The sequence below is a fragment of the Lithobates pipiens genome, unplaced genomic scaffold (genome assembly GCF_037356315.1).
Source record: "Lithobates pipiens isolate NorthernLeopardFrog02 unplaced genomic scaffold, aLitPip1_a1.2 Scaffold_18, whole genome shotgun sequence".
Classification (NCBI taxonomy): domain Eukaryota; kingdom Metazoa; phylum Chordata; class Amphibia; order Anura; family Ranidae; genus Lithobates; species Lithobates pipiens.
The window spans coordinates 360,570,068-360,588,119 of record NW_027507758.1 but is presented as its reverse complement, the minus strand read 5'-3'; the positions used below and the strand labels follow the sequence as shown (position 1 = coordinate 360,588,119).

The following is an 18,052-nucleotide window of genomic DNA, read 5'->3' as shown; positions in this document are numbered from 1 at the left end:
TGAATCTGCTGGCCGATTGGTGCCCTTACTAATTATCATTACCTATATGCAATCTAGAGAGAACAACTAAGGTTAGGGTGCCTACAAACTTTAGAAGCCAGCTGTGCATGTACACAGCTATTAAACAAATGTTCTGATCAACATCCACTGAACAAATATGCAAGTGCCCATGGTAAACCATGCAGACGCCAATTGTCTCTACCAAAAACAAACACAATTGGATTGAACAAGCCTTCTCAGTCAATTTATTATTTCCCAGAGCAGGCTTGGCCAGGTAGAATCAGGGAAGACCTGTAGACTTGCAAATGTTCCCTGATCAAACACTAAAGGGTCACATCAGGAAAACATGAATTTATGCTTGTAGGCCAGCTGTACATTTTAATATACAAAGAGATCATGGGGGTCAGTGTAAGCCACACCCCATCTTGGTTCTTGTACCCCCACTCCACTGTTTTCAAATCTTGATGTGATCCAATTACGAGAATCTGTATTAGCACCATACATGGCTATGGATAGGTCTCTAGTTCTTGGGGACTATAATCCAACTACCAGCCTTGTAAATGTTTTGCAGTAGGACTTGCAAAGAACAAAGATTGAATATACTTCTCACCTTTCCCCTTTAACATGGTCTTCGCTTTGTATTTATATGTAGAGTTACTTTTTAAAAGAAGACCCGTTGGCATATCTAGATATCTAAACTGACATCAAAAATGAAAAGCAGGTAGGCATAGTACTTCTGTAGAACTTCATGAATACCTAGGAATGCTAAATCCCTGGTCATAATAGTCAAGTACTTTTTGCCACTCTCTCTTTCCCCAATTCACTATTATTCAAAGAGGACCACAGGGAATTAGAGGAGTAGGAATGGATGAGTTAGTCCTCAATTTTATTTAGACTGGAGCTCCACTTTAATGACCAAGTGCACATTACTGTCTACAAGTGTGATAGGTTGTACTAGACATACCTGTTTTCATCTTGCCTATCTCCACTGGTAACCCAAAAGTCCTGTAAAGAGATAATTCATAATTCAATAAATGTTTTAATCATAGAATAGTTTGTTACTTCATCTTTTTTTTATATTTCACATGATGAGTAAACTGGTTTCAAAACTGCAAACATTTTAAAGTAAAATATTAGAGCCTATAATCACATGTGTATGTTAACCCATTCAGGCCCGGCATGTTACACCTCTTTCTTCTCAGGCTATTTTTCATTTTTCAGTGCTGTGATAGTCTGACAATTACTTAATCATGCAACCCTGTACCCAAATTAATTTTATATCATTTTTTGAGAAAGATGGAACTTTCTTTTGGTGTTAGTTAAGACTTCATGCACACGAGACGCAGATGCAAACGCTGCTGGACACATGTTGAAACCGGCGTTTAGAAACGCGCATTTTGCCGCGATTTTTACCGCGATTTAGCGGTGTTTTACCGCGTTTTACCGCGTTTGCGTCTAGAAGCGTTTAGTTAAGCTAACATCATAGACCCTCCCCAGCTCAAAAATTAACTATTTCAGCAATTTTGTGAGACCAGAGTGAGTAGCAGCAGCTGTGAGAGCTGCAGTGTACTTGTATTTAGCGTGTCACTTGCCACGGCACCTGCCACAAGTTGTGGATTGTCCACTTGCCAAGTGACTTGCCACATCACCTGCCACGTCACTTGCCATGTCATCTGCCACAAGTTGTGGATTGTCCAACTGCCACGTCACCTGCCACAAGTTGTGGATTGTCCACTTGCCACGTCACTTGCCACATCACCTGCCACGTCACTTGCCACGTCACCTGCCACAAGTTTTGGATTGTCCACTTGCCACGTCACTTGCCACGTCACTTGCCACAAGTTGGGGATTGTCCACTTGCCACATCACCTGCCACGTCACCTGCCACAAGTTGTGGATTGTCCACTTGCCACGTCACTTGCCACATCACCTGCCACGTCACTTGCCACGAGATATGGATTGTCCACTTGCCACGTCACTTGCCACGTCACCTGCCACGTCACTTGCCACGTCACCTGCCACAAGTTTTGGATTGTCCACTTGCCAAGTCACTTGCCACGTCAGCTGCCACGTCACTTGCCCACAAGATGTGGATTGTCCACTTGCCACGTCACTTGCCACATCACCTGCCACGTCACTTGCCACGAGATGTGGATTGTCCACTTGCCACGTCACTTGCCATGTCACCTGCCACGTCACTTGCCACGTCACCTGCCACAAGTTTTGGATTGTCCACTTGCCACATCACTTGCCACATCACCTGCCACGTCACCTGCCATAAGTTGTGGATTGTCCACTTGCCACGTCACTTGCCACATCACCTGCCACGTCACTTGCCACGATATGTGGATTGTCCACTTGCCACGTCACTTGCCACGTCACCTGCCACGTCACTTGCCACGCCACCTGCCACAAGTTTTGGATTGTCCATTTGCCACGTCACTTGCCACGTCAGCTGCCACGTCACTTGCCACAAGATGTGGATTGTCCACTTGTCACATCACCTGCCACATCACTTGCCACATCACCTGCCACGTCACCTGCCACAAGTTGTGGATTGTCCACTTGCCACGTCACTTGCCACATCACCTGCCACGTCACTTGCCACGAGATGTGGATTGTCCACTTGCCACGTCACCTGCCACGTCACTTGCCACGTCACCTGCCACAAGTTTTGGATTGTCCACTTGCCACATCACTTGCCACATCACCTGCCACGTCACCTGCCATAAGTTGTGGATTGTCCACTTGCCACGTCACTTGCCACGTCACCTGCCACAAGTTTTGGATTGTCCACTTGCCACGTCACTTGCCACGTCAGCTGCCACGTCACTTGCCACAAGATGTGGATTGTCCACTTGTCACATCACCTGCCACATCACTTGCCACATCACCTGCCACGTCACCTGCCACAAGTTGTGGATTGTCCACTTGCCACGTCACTTGCCACATCACCTGCCATGTCACTTGCCACGAGATGTGGATTGTCCACTTGCCACGTCACTTGCCACGTCACCTGCCACGTCACTTGCCACGTCACCTGCCACAAGTTTTGGATTGTCCACTTGCCACGTCACTTGCCACGTCAGCTGCCACGTCACTTGCCACAAGATGTGGATTGTCCACTTGTCACATCACCTGCCACATCACTTGCCACATCACCTGCCACGTCACCTGCCACAAGTTGTGGATTGTCCACTTGCCACGTCACTTGCCACATCACCTGCCACGTCACTTGCCACAAGATGTGGATTGTCCACTTTCCACGTCACCTGCCATGACACCTGCCACAAGTTGTGGATTGTCCACTTGCCACGTCACCAGCCACATCACCTGCCACAAGTTGTGGATTGTCCACTTGCCACACCACTTTCCACGTCACCTGCCACGTCACCTGCCACAAGATGTGGATTGTCCACTTGCCACGTCACCAGCCACATCACCTGCCACAAGTTGTGGATTGTCCACTTGCCACATCACTTTCCACGTCACCTGCCACGTCACCTGCCACAAGTTGTGGATTGTCCACTTGCCACGTCCCTTGCCACGTCCCCTGCCACAAGTGGATTGTCCACTTGCCACATCACTTGCCACATCACCTGCCACAAGTTGTGGATTGTCCACTTGCCACGTCACCTGACACAAGTTGTGGATTGTCCACTCGCCACGTCACTTGCCACATCCCCTGCCACAAGTGGATTGTCCACTTGCCATGTCACTTGCCACGTCCCCTGCCACAAGTGGATTGTCCACTTGCCACGTCACCTGCCACAAGTTATGGATTGTCCACTTGCCACGTCACATGCCAGTCACCTGCCACAAGTTGTTGATTTTCCACTTGCCACGTCACCTGCCAGGTCACTTGCCGCGTCACCTGCCAGGTCACTTGCCGCGTCACCTGCCAGGTCACTTGCCACGTCACCTGCCACAAGTTGTGGATTGTCCACTTTCCACGTCACTTGCCACTTCACCTGCCACGTCACTTGCCACAAGTTGTGGATTGTCCACTTGCCACGTCACTTGCCACCTGCCATGTCACTTGCCACAAGTTGTGGATTGTCCACTTGCAATTGCAATTGTTTAAAATATTTTTCTAATGGTTTTTCATCATTTGCAATCATTTTTGAGATTTTTAATGTAAAAAAAAAGGTCACCTTTAAAAACGCATATAAACGCAAACGCGGCTAAACGCGGTAGCGGCGTTTTGCCACGTTTTACCCCGTTTTGCCGCGTTTTGCGTCTGAAACGTGGAAATTTTTGCTTCTGAACGCATTTTTTTGCTTCTGGAAAAACGAGATTAAACGCAACTGCATAAAAACGGAAAAAAACGAGACTGTGTGCATGTACACATAGGATAACATTGAATGAGTTCAGGAGCAGTTGAAAAAACTGTCCAACTGCATCTGAACGCGCGTTTAACTGCGTCTCGTGTGCATGAGGCCTAATAGCCACAGGGCTATTTATTACTATGTAAAGGAAAAAAAGTTATATTTTTTCTAAATGTTTGTATTTTTTCTCATTATATCTCCTATCTCCATCTTGGAGGTTAGTAAATGTAACGTAAAGTGTAACATATGTATAGACATATTTTAATGTTTTCATGTGTACTATTCAAACTGTTGTTCTTCCTGTAACATGGATTTGTTTTTCGTTTTTATTACTTTTTGGTACAAATAAAAATTTAGAATTTTATATCTTATGTGTACTGTGTTCAGGGTACCGAGATAGCACTTTTTTTCTTCTTTTCCCTGGAGACTATTAGGGGAATTGTTAGCTTCAAATGTATTCATTGTCATTAGGATGAAGGTACCCCCTTTTGTATACAATCTTAAGTTTATTAGAGGCCTTTCTTTTGTTATAAGAATAAATACATAGGTAAATTACTTTTTTGTCTTTTGCTGTGCTTTGAGAGCTGTCATCAAGGACCCTACCTGTATCTAACACTTCCTTTTTATTTTCTCTTATGCTGTCTCTCACACATGCAGTAATGGATGAAGATCTAAGTTAATACAAGGAAGGCATCTCCTGATCTCTGTAACTGTGCACTGCTACCTCAAAAATGGCTGACCTGGATTGGATAGGGTAGAATATGAGATGGGTGTAGCTAAATTCATGTAGCCTCATTTTTGCGGCTTCAATCATTTATACACTATAAAAAAATTATATTATCATTGGGTAGGGAATGAGATGGGTTTAGGTAAATTCATATAGCCTCATTTCTGTGGCTTCAATAATTTATACATAAAAAAATTATATATATATATATATATATATATATATATATATATATATATATATATATATATATATATATATATATATATATATATATATATATTCTTCTGTGATATCAACTTCTGTGTGAAACCATCCTCCATTGATGTTCTTTTTTTTTAATATCTCTTTATTAGTTTTTTTTTGCATATCCATGATACATTTCACCATTTATATTCATTCATGTCCTCAAATACTGTAAAATTGTACATGCATTTATACATTCATATCCCTCTTACCCCCTCCCCCCTCCCCCCTTTTGGTGTGGCTTGCCCTATCTCCATACTCCATGATTGATAACACAAAAACTTTTCTTTCACTCATGGTTAGTATTTGGCTGAAGCCATTTCTTATCAATCAACTGTGTTTAAGTCATAATCACAACAGAAACTACCCAAATGACCCTGATCAAAAGTTTACATACCCTGCTGATTTTGGCCTGATAACATGCACACAAGTTGACACAAAGGGGTTTGAATGGATTTTAAAAGGTAACCATCCTCACCTGTGATCTGTTTGACCTTTAATACACACACACACTAATTAGAAGCAATGAGTTTTTGGACTCCTGAGAGACCCTTGCATCTTTCATCTAGTGCACTGATGTTTCTGGAATCTGAGTCATGGGGAAAGCAAAAGAATTGTCAAAGGATCTGCGGAAAAGGTAGTTGAACTGTATAAAACAGGATTACACCATTCCTACTATGAAACACGGAGGTGAATCACCGATGTTTTTGGGATGTGTGAGCTACAAAGGCACATAACAAATTGGTCAAAATTGATTGCAAGATGAATGCAGTATGTTATCAAGAAATACTGGAGGAATATTTGCATTCATTAGCTAGGAAGCTGCGCATGGGACGTACTTGGACATTCCAGCATGACAATGATGTAAAACACAAGGCCAAATTGACCTGTCACTGGCTACAGCAGAATAAAATGAAGGTTCTGGAGTAGCTGTCTCAGTCTCCTGACCTCAATATCATTGAGCCCCTCTGGGGAGATCTCAAACATGCAGTTCATGCAAGACAGCCCAAGAATTTACAGGAACTGGAGGCTTTTTGCCAAGAGGAATGGGCAGCTTTACCATCTGAGAAGAGCCTCATCCACAAATACCACAAAAGACTTCACGCTGTCATTGGTGTTAAAGAGAAAGTAAACCCTGATGAGTTTACTTCCTCTTTCATTCCCTGCAAAGGCAAAGCATAATGGATTACTATGCATCGCATAGTAGCCCATTATGTGTCACTCACCTGACACAGGAGCCAGCAAAGACTGCTGTCCCCTGTAGTCCGCCGCATCCATCTTCTCGGTGGGTCTCGCAGCTCCGCCGCTGTCATTCGGCGAAGCCACGATGACGTCACTCCCGCGCATTCGCACAGGAGCCAAGACGCGCGGCATTGCGCGGCATCTTCGTTATCAAGGTTGCCACGCTCAGTGTGCCTGCGCGCCACTGGCGGTGCCCGTCTTCGGGCAAATATCTCCTAAACCGTATAGGTTTGGGAGATATTTCTTGGACCTACAGGTAAGCCTTAATCTAGGCTTACCTGTAGGTCAAAGTGGTTTGTAAGGGTTTACAACCACTTTAAAGGGGGCAATACACAGTATAAGAACTGGGGTATGTAAACATTTGATCAGGGTCGCTTGGGTAGTTTCTGTTATTATGATTTCAAAAGAGTAAACACAGTTGATTGATAATAAATGGCTTCAGCCAAACACTAACCATGAGTAAAAGAAAAGTTTTTGTGTTATTCATATTCTCTGAAAAATGGTCAAGAAATCATAAATCATCTGCCAGGGTATGTAAACTTATGAGCACAAATTATATATATATTGAGATATATATATATATATATATATATATATATATATATATATATATATATATATATATATATATATATATATATATATATATAAAAACAGTTTTGCTATGGTTACCCTTTACAATCAAAGAACTTTACATTTTGTGTTTTAAAGCATTCATCTATCCCTTAAAATCCCAGCTGGAACACCACAATGAATTTGTTAACTCCTTCTGTAATCAGTGTATTATCACACAAGGGTATCTGTAGCCACCCCTATTCGCTTACACAAGCAAAAAAGTTGTCACGTAATCTTTTAGAATTAATACGTTGCAGATAGACAAATCGCACCCAAGTAGAAACAATAACTGTGAATTTGTTTCTGAAAGTCCTGGTTTTCATGCTGCATTAATATCTGTCCTACTCTGTTTGCTGTAAAGTGCTCTGAAAGGTGGGGGAAGCCTGTTTTATCACCATAGGTTCTGCTCTGCTAAACACTTTCTATTTTAACTATTGAGCTAAATCATGTATTGTTGTCTAGGGATTCCTTCCTCACCTACGTTCTTCAAGGATGAAGGAATTTCAGAACGCTTTATATGAGTTTATTGTTTGATGGATCTGACTACTCATATGCATTGAACAATGTTGTTTTTAAATGAGGCATGATAGGCTCAATTTACAAGTGCCTTGACATCATGGACAGTATAGTGGCAGGGAAAGAAAAATGTAAGAGGACGCTTCAAGAGAGTTTTCAATCAATCACCATACTGACAATTAAGTAAATGTTGGCTTTTCAATGAACACTATAAAATAATTCACACAAAAGAGTTGTTGGATTTAGGCCCCTTCACACCCAGCCCCACTAACTCTTTAACTGGGCTAGTAACCCTGGGGGGGGGGCAAGAAGGTCTACCCGATCACGTGATCACTGTTATGGGCTATTACGGTGGTCACATCATCAGGAACCAGTCCCACTGTTTTTAAAACTCCTTAACTGTGCTCTCTCAAGTTGCAAAGGCAGCAAATGTGGGTGTACACTTGTTACATCCCACAGCGTGACAAAGGTTGTCCCCAACTGAATGGAGCCACACTTCAACTACCCCACAGTCAAATGCAATACACATAGTTGCAGCATGGTGGTGCAGGTTTTTGGAGATTAAGACAGGCAGCGAGGTGGCGACATAACATCTCTTCACCATTTGTCAAATGCCTTTTGCAATTCACTGTGGATCCCTCATCAAAGGGTAATGCTAGTGTAAGTGAGTCCTTCGACAGTTGCCACCAAAACACGTCACCTATGGACAATTTCTGTCTATTTCTGTTGTAGGGAACAGGATTTTGTGTTAAATACACAGCCAAACGAAATATATCACATGAGAGAAAAGCCTAAAAAAGCCAATTAAGGCAGAAATATACAATTCATGAATCCCGATGATTGGCATTCACAAATTGCATGGTTTTCCTTGGATGGGGTAATTGCTTGCTAACTGCTTGCATGTTCATAATAATTGGTAAACTGCATTTTGCCTGGAAAGTATCATTCATACCTGTCCTATTTCTTTTTCTTAGTCTTTTATTTTTTTATTTTTTATTTTTTTTACAACTGGTAATAATAATGATAGACTGGTAGTAATAATGATAATAATAAAAAAAAGAAAAATAATAACTGAAGTGCTATATTCGTAAACACAGACTCTTTGATCTCTCAGTACTTACTGGCTCATTATACTCTCAGTACTTACTGGCTCATTATATGAAAACCCAAGTCCTTGAGCTGCAATGTGTATGATTTCTGATTCCAGTCTGTGACGTCTTATAAATTCTTCAGCCTCCTGGAAAAAACACCACATGTCTATTACATGGAAACTTATTTATATAACCAATTATATTAATGCCTACCTTTAAATTACTTTCCACTGAAGTCAACACAAAAAAAACAACATATTCAAACCAGTCAATTGAACAGAATCACATACACACATGCACAGTCCATTCAAGAATACTATGTAGAGGACCTGTTTTTTTTTTAGTTCAATCATTTTTATTCAAAGACATTTGCAATTGCAAATATAAAAGGGTGGGCACACCCTTTATCCAAATCATTATTCAGAAATACCCAAGTACATCAAACTTGATAAGCCAAATCTACAGGCTATTAAAGAACAAGGCAGGTATTATTCCAACTATACTGAAAAATAGGGAACTGTAGTATTAATCAACTAGTATTTCCTTTACTGCAAAGTGTTATGCTTTACATCCCAATTTAGGTTAAAAATGTTTTTTTCAAGGAAAAAAAGATTTTGAAAAAACAAAGCAATTTTTGAGAAAAGAAGAGGAAAGTTAGGCCTGCCATACACGTTTCAAATCTTAGCTGGTTCCTGCTGAACTGGCCGTGATTGGAACTATGTGTGGGCAGGTTGAAGGTATCAAGTTGATCAATCAACTTGGGTACTACCAACCTGCCGCCGGATTCATTTGCAATGATCGCTAGTGGTTGTTATAGCTGCTAGCAATAATCACTGTATAATCACTGACTTCCCTCAGCTGCCCAGACCCCCCCCCCCCCCCCCCCCCACCGGGAGCAGACAATTTCTCAACAGGAGGGATTCCCCTGTCAGCACTGACAGTGTTAATGGGGGAACCATGCAAATTTCTTTCCTGCAACCACTGCAGGAAAGAAATTTGGACCATCTATGACGGCCTTAATAAAGGACAGAAAAGCGAAGAAAAAAAAGAGCAAAATGGGGGGGGGGGGGCAGGAGTGGGTGCCCCCATCCCCGGAACTAAGGAGCCAAGGTATTCAGTTCAGGGACTCCATATTTTCTCAAATCTGGCTTGTTTGTCCCTTAGAATACTCGTCAATTTTTCATTAATCAGGATCCAAGATATTTTATTTTTGACCAACGCTAGATTAACCATGGGGGACTTCCATTCTTGTGCTATGGCAATTTTGGCTGCTAGTAAATGAAAGAACATGAGGGTTCGCAGGTGTCTGGGGATCTCGTCCAAGATCTCCATAAGCTGTCTTTGCTTTCTTGGGTATTTTCATCCCTGTAACCAAATAGATAAGGTTGAATATTCTGATCCAAAATTGCTGGACCTTTGGACAGGCCCACCAGACATAGGACCTGTTTTTTTTCAAAATATAGTGATCCTCATGCAATTGTGTGTGTGTGTGTGTGTCCCTTTAAATTGCCTGCTTATGGCAGTGTTGGTGGCTACCAGTGTCCACCTTCATAACTCCAGGTTCTGAAGGTGTTTATAAAATCTATGGCACTTACCACTTCAAAATACATTGCTTACACTATTTTCCCTGTGTGAGCCTTGACATCATAGGATACTAGTGAATGCAACAAAGTATTTGGCTAGTCAAAAGCTAACACAGTTAAAAATGGGAAGCTCTGCTTGTCTGCCTCTCCCCCCTCCACTGCCAAATTTTGCACCTTTCTTGGTAGGGATGGGGTAGCGGGTTTTGACAGGTGCTCGCTTGCCGCTCCCACTTTTGGCTCAGTTCACCATGGCGAACTGAGCCAGAGGCCCGTTGCACCTCCTTCCCCCACAGCCTTCTGGGACATTTCACAGGCCCCAGAAGACTGTAACCCATCCACAAAGAGCAGCTCAATTCGTGCATGCACAGTAGAAAACTGTCTGTGAAGCCGCAAGGCTTTGCTGACGGTTTCCCTTGATCAAGATGGCAGTGCCAGCACCTGATAGCTGATTGAAGAATTGGCTCGGGTGAGGACACTGCTGGACGTCTGGACAGTGCCCCATTATTAAAAGTCAGCAGCTACAGTATTTTTTGGGGGGAGCTTGGAGCTCCGCTTTAATCCCAAAATGTTGTAGGGTCTGTCAACCCCAAAGTAGTATTTTAGATATAGATGGAGTATTGTGGTTGTCAGCCACTGTCTTCTCGCTGTATATGTCTTGGATCTGTCAACATATAGATAGCTTTAGCATTTAACAAAAAATGAAATTTTCGGTTGTTTGACACTTACCTACACTCTTTACATACAAAGCTTACTTAAAGCGGGGTTCCACCCTAAAGTGGAACCTCCGCTGATCGGATCCCTCCCCCCCTCCGGTGTCACAATTGGCACCTTTCAGGGGGGAGGGGGTGGAGATACCTGTCAAAGACAGGTATTTACACCCACTTCCGGGCATAGACTCCCGTGGGAGTCTACACCATTTCCTGTCCTGCCGCGCTGTCTGCTGGGACACACACGGGTCCCAGTGACAGCGCAGAGAATTCCTATTGCGTTGCGCAACTCGCGCATGCGCAGTAGGGAACCGGGAAGTGAAGCCGATTCGCTTCACTTCCTGATTCCCTCACCTAGAATGGTGGCGGCAGCAGCCGAGGGATCGATCGGCCTCGGCATCGCTGGAACCCGGGACAGTTGAGTGTCCATTTATTAAAAGTCAGCAGCTGTAGTATTTGTAGCTGCTGGCTTTTAATATTTTTTTTTTGGTGGAATCCCTCTTTAAATATACAGGTTTACTTGCAAAACGAATGTACTTCTGTAACCATATGTCAGATGCATTTGTTTGCTAGGAGGAATACCAATGCAGATATGGTATACCCCAGCATTCCACCTAACAGAACTCTCCTGTAATGTAGAAAAACTTAAAGTGAATTTCACACTCCCAATCAACATTGACCTTTTTAGTCCTTATGCTGCTAGCATTAGTAAATAGATACAATGGAATATCATATTTACTTGTTTTAACCTTTTTTTTTTACATTTCTTCAGGTACTTGATATGATGTCATACATCCCAGGAGTCTCCAGGTAGGAAGGAAGGGATTTCTCAGCTAAGCACGCCTTCCTGCCTGCATGTCTGAGCTAAAGACAGATGAATTCCAGGAAGTAAATGCTGTATGAATCATCTGCCCTTACTGAAAAAAAGGCCAGGGCCAGGGCCAGAAATGCTAAGAGGTGTTTTTCAAAGCATTTTCTCAGCAAAATAAAGCATGAAGACGTGGATGAATAGCTACATTTGCTTTGAATATTAAAAATGAATGAAAAAGCATTTTGGTTTGTGGTGCTCAGATGTAGTGTAGTTCCATCAGGTAACAGTTGTTGAAAATCTTGAATAAAAGCAAGACAAGGGGTAGATAGTGTTGATCATGTACAAGAACATAAGAGGTGAGCATCAAAGAAAAATAATTATGATATTTGAGACTGCTGGATCGGATTACTGCAACTTCTGCTATGCACAGTCAATGATAACTAAACCCAAGAAAAATACAAATTTCATATTTTGCAGTTTTACCAGTACTTAGATGTGGAGACTGCATTTGTTTTCCACTTCAGGCTTAAACCATTTTTATAAAATACAGAAAATATCTGTTGAACCTGCTAAAAATACAGTATCCTTGGCGCTTCCTGTGAGCTAAACTGGAATGCCCCATACACATGGTTGGACATTCCGATGCACATGAACTTTAACGGCATCCCAGTCTTAGTCCATAGGGTTCAATATTGAATTGACCCACCCTTTGCACAAAATCCGTCTGATTTTTTCCAACAGATTTTGGCCGAAACTTGTGTTGCACACACACGGTCGCACACAGTTGTCGGAAAAGAAGATCGTTCTGAACGAGGTGACCTCAAACACGTACGTCGGGCTACAAACGGGCCAGTAGCCAATAGCTTTCGTCTCTTAGTTTATTCTGAGCATGCATGGCACTTTGTCCATCGGAATTGTCTGCACACGATAGGATTTTATGCAATCGGATTTTGTTGTCGGAAAATTTTAGATCCTGCTCTCAAACTTTGCGCGTCAGAAAATCAGACGGAAAAAGTCCAATGGAGCCCACACATGATCCGCTCACACATTTTCCATTGGAAAATCAGACCGTGTGTATGGGGCATTAAGCATGAAACAATCTTATTTTCCTTCTATAATCTCCCCATCCTCCGTGTAAGAGATGAACAAATGCAAACATGTCCACCTAGTGTGACAGCCATGGCTCCCTCCATAGATACAGTGAACTGAGTCCCATAATCAGCTAGGTGACGGGGGGTATTATTTTGCAGAATTACCAGTTACAAATTGAAAAAAAAAAAAAAAGAAGCCAGATAATATAAAGTACCAATTGTTAATATGGATCTGCAATATATATATATATATATATATATATATATATATATATATATATATATATATGTCATTTTTGTTTTTGGGTTTAGATACACTTTAAATTAGCTGTAAACCTTTACTGGATTACATCTAGCTTGCTTTATGACCAAGTATCATAAACAATTGGTATTTTTTATTGTTTTCTTGTAAAATAATGTTTTCACCTTTTTTTAACCTCTGCTACATCCCAGTGCTATTGATTTTTTTCTGCCTTTTACAGTCTACACACTCATACTCTAGTGGCGGCTACACATCATTGCTCTGGATAAGCTTTCTAGTAATTACAATAGTGGACAATGCCTATGCAATATGTGTTGGCACAACCCCCAGTGTCAGCAGCAGTGTTGCATGTGAAAGGGTAATAATTCATTAGCACAACCGGTAGATTGTCACCAACTTAACATTAAGTGCCTGGACAAGGACCGTCATGATAGAATCATCAGCCATTATATTACTGAAAGCTGTAGATGTAAAAAAAAAAAAAAAAAGACTTAAGGACTTTTGAAATTTTAATAACATGTTGAGATATATTTATGATTGGGTTTTGAGGAACTTTAAAGGATCTTTTCCTTTACTAGTTCTTTATTTGTTCACTTAAAGCAGAACTTCATTGCATCTGAATATCACAAACCAAAAACGCAGTTTCATAATTTTTTTTAGATTCAAAGCAAACTCCCTCATCCCTCTCACGTCTTCTTGCTTTATTTTGCTAAGAAATCACAAGCCATGGCCATCTTGTGTAAGGGCAGATGATTTATGTAGCATTTACTTCCTAAATACCAATCTTCCCTGAGCTCAGGCATGAATTCCTCCCTCCCTGAAGACTCCTGGGATGTATGACATCATTTGCCTAGGCATGGAAACCAGGAAGAAACTGAAAAATTAAAAAAAAAAAGTTTAAAACAAGTAAATATGATATAAAATCTTATGTGTTTACTAATGCTGGATTAAAAATAAGGATTAAAAATAGTCAAAGCTGATTGAGAGACTGAAGTTCCGCTTTCAATTTCAGGGAGATTTAAATATGGATACTTCTGCTTACCTTCCTAGGCCTGACATCAGCTGGATCCAAATAATCTTGTAAAAGACCCTCATAAAAGCTGACATTTTCCAACACATCCTTATCTTCAGGATGGAAGAGCAGATAGGATTTGGCGCATTCCAAAGCTTTCAAGTGATCTCCAACTAAATGGAAAAATCCAAACAATGCATTACAGCCAAAAACAGAGATGGGTGCCTGAATAATTTAATGACAAACATAATAACTAAGGCCCCTTTAACACTGGGGTGTCAGTGGTAAAGCGCCACTATTTTTAGCAGAGCTTTACCATTTTGCAGGGGTTTTCGGCTGCTAGCATAAAAGCTGCAGGGGATGATCTTATGGAGGTGACTCAAGTACAGGTGGAGGTGAGGTAGGCTTCCCTGAATAAGTGAGTTTTCAAGTATCACCCAACAGCAGACCGGGTAAGAGATGACCGGACCTACTGGAGCAGAGAGTTCCCGAGGATTGGACAGGCTCTGGAGAAGTCCTGGGAGGTGGTAACAGGGGAGCTAGAGAGCAAGAGGTCCTGGGAAAAGTGGAGAGGACGATTTCTGTGATATCTGCAGATGAGATAGCTTGGGGTGATGTTGTGGATGGCCTTGTATGTTGTGGTTAGTATTTTGACTTTTATAGGATGGGGTAGGGGAAGTCAGTAAAAAGAGATTGTCAGAGAGGGATTGGAGCAGGTACTTGAGAAAGGGGCCTCTGACTGTTGTCATAGACAGTGTGCATTCACTTTGGCATTTCTGCATGAGTGCAAATTGCACAACATGCACAAACTGAACATAACTTAATCGGACAGTTAGTAGTAAACTATCTGCTGCTATTCTGCCATGTGAATGTAGCCCAAAACTCTAAAAATCAAAAGTCTCCAACTTTTTAAAATCCTGCTTAAAAATGATGTTACCAACTAAAAACCTGCAGGTGAAACAAAAAAAATCAAGTACTTAGTGCAGTTTTTATTTCTTCTAGCTACAATGCAAACTTGCAAAATGTGTATAACATGCTCCAAATTTTGACTACTCCATAAGGAGTATATTCCTTAGTGCTGCCCCCTCCTTCCTAGCATGTCACAGCCTTCTCCCCTTTTGGAAGTGTGTAGTTACTCTCATGTACTGGCCCTTCTGCTCCAACTCATCCCTCACCTGCCCCCCTTTTATGCAGGTGAAGGGGAATAATATAGCTTGTCACTTGAATCGCAGCACTAAATTTAGTGGGGCTTCTGACATCACATCAAAGGTGGGGACACCCAGCAGCAGTCTTAGGGCTTTTATGTGTCTACACAAGGGGTCTTCTAACTTCTACAGCTAAATGTTACAATGGGGTTGGCTATTTGCAGGGATTAGCCCCTTAACCAGTAGAGTTGCCACCCATCTGGGATTTAACTGGACAGTCCGGGTTTTAAATCATTTGTCCGAGTTTCAGATTACCGGACACCCGGACATATTATTCAGATACATAGGCGCGTTCACAGGGTGTGCCAGGTATGAGAGCTGCTCCTTCTCCTCCCACCTCTATCCTTTAGTGTCTGCCTGATCACACTCCAGTCCCTGGCATGCTATGCCTCAGAAAAGGGATTTGTGGGTGGGAAGTTTGAAGCCCAGCAGCCAGCAGATACAAGGTGCCGATGCCTAAGCCTCCATCCTCGGGTGAGTGAGCTCACCATACTCTGTCTGTGACTGATATCTCCTCCCTCTCACCCTTTTCTCTCCTGCTTCCAGTTGAGTACACTAAAGTAAGTGGGGGCTTTGGTGAGTAGAAACACCTTTCCATCAGAGTTCCCCTTTACACCAGTCCACAGTGTTCACCCTAGAAAAAAAATTGCTGTGCACCACTAAAGTGTTCAGGTTTGGCTTGAAGAAAAAGTGGGATTCCTATTGACCAGTGAGGGTGCATCTGCTGTCAATAAAATTCATTGCTTGTCAATGAACAAGACAGGGAAATTGCAGTTGTTTGGATCTAGTTCAGAAGTAAGCAAACTCAGAATGCTAGAAACAGAGAATTGTATATATTAAAAGAATGTAAACAAGAATCATATTGTTGCCCATAGCAGCCAAACAGCGGCACAGTGGTTTAGTGGGTGGCACTCTCTCCTAGCAGTAAAAGGGTCGCTGGTTCAAATCCCAACAATGACACTACCTGCCTGGAGTTTGCATGTTCTCCCTGTGCCTGTGTGGGTTTCCTCCCACGCTCCAAAGACATGCTGGTAGGTTAATCTGCTTCTGTCTAAATCGGCCCTAGTATATGAATGTGAGTTAGGGACCTAAGATTGTGAGCTCCTTGAGGCTAGGGACCGATGTGAATGTACAATGTATATGTAAAGCTCTGCGTAAATTGACGGTGCTATACAAGTACCTTAAATAATAATAATAAACAGTGGTCAGCAGGACAAATGGAGAGGGTGAATACCCTCTCTCCTACCTGGACACAGATGGCATTAAAAACCAGAGAGGAATTGTGCCCTCTCTCATTCAATCCAACATTAGGGCCTAATGCACAAAGGGTATTTGCCCAGCTCTCCTAAAGGCCTTTCCTCCTGGTTTGATGTGTGTAAAGACATCTAGATCAGGGGTCTCAAACTGGCAGCCCTCCAGCTGTTGCGAAAACTACATGTCTCGTGATGCACTGCAAGGCTGACAGTTACAAGCATGACTCCCACAGGCAGAGCCATGATGAGACTTGTAGTTTCAGAACAGCTGGAGGGCCGCCAGTTTGAGACCCCCGATCTAGATGCTTTTAGGTGCACCAAGCACTTGGGTAATAATTTGTTATGTTAAAATAAATCAACACTCAATCACTAAACACACCTAGAGTTAACACATCTTTACATACATCAAGCATTGTTTTCTGCCAAAAAGCTGCTGCTCCTAGACGTGCCTGCAGTGTTTTTTTTCTACCTGTCAATGCCCCTGCTTCTAAACGACTATGGGGGTTATTTACTAAAGGAAAATCCACTTTGCACTGCAAGTGCACTTGGAAGTAAAGTCGCTGTAGATCCGAGGGGGGCATACAAGGAAAATAAAAAACAGCATTTTAGCTTGCACATGATTGGATGATAAAATCAGCAGAGCTTCCCCTCATTTCAGATCTACTCCTTAGTTTTACATCGACTGCACTTCCAAGTACACGTGCAGTGCAAAGTGGATTTGCCTTTCGTAAATAACCCCCTATGCGTGCATGGGAGCATAGGCTAACTCGGAGGAGCATTTAGAGACAGAAAAAAAAGCCAGACTCCCCTAAAAGCAGCGTTTTTAATGAAAGGTTAAATGCTTCGATTTTACATATATTTTAATTATTTAGTGCATAATTCAAAAAAAACGACATACAACTTGTAAGAAGCTTAAAGACACCAAAAAAGGAATTCGAATAAAAGTAATATTACCTCTGTAGTAGCTGAATTGCAGGAAGTCATAATGTAAGGGAAGGAAGTTCTCAATAGGCGATAGGCGTCCTGGACGTGTGGACAGCTCTCTTATGCATTCATGTTCACAAACTAAGATCTGGATATAGTGATCTTTAAATGGGGGGGAAAAAAAAACATATAATTCAAAATAACTTAACTGGATGCCAATTATACATTTTTTCTTTATTTTATACCATAACTGTACAGAAGGAAATTCAATCTATTGTCAGCAGTTACCCACTTCTCAAAATCATTGCTTATAAATCTGCTAGTTCGTGTTTTCTGTTAATAGAAATTCACTGACTTGGCAAAGAACATATAGCCACATAAAAGCTATTCATCATAAGGCTTGTCTTCAGGAAAAAAAAACTCCAATGAGAAAACTTTT

The 18,052-nt window shown here is 41.9% G+C and overlaps 1 protein-coding gene across 2 annotated transcripts in view; it reads right to left on the bottom strand.

Annotated features, from left to right (window-relative positions):
* The window catches only part of P3H2 (prolyl 3-hydroxylase 2), a 272,890-nt gene that overhangs the window by 59,643 nt on the left and 195,195 nt on the right, over positions 1-18,052 (bottom strand). For both annotated transcript variants that reach the window (XM_077487547.1, XM_077487548.1), the window contains exons 4-7: positions 17,644-17,775; positions 14,262-14,404; positions 8,822-8,911; positions 965-1,005 (exon numbers count right to left, since the gene is read on the bottom strand). In XM_077487547.1, the coding sequence (XP_077343673.1) occupies positions 965-1,005; positions 8,822-8,911; positions 14,262-14,404; positions 17,644-17,775 (406 nt within the window). The remainder of the gene's footprint in view (positions 1-964; positions 1,006-8,821; positions 8,912-14,261; positions 14,405-17,643; positions 17,776-18,052) is intronic.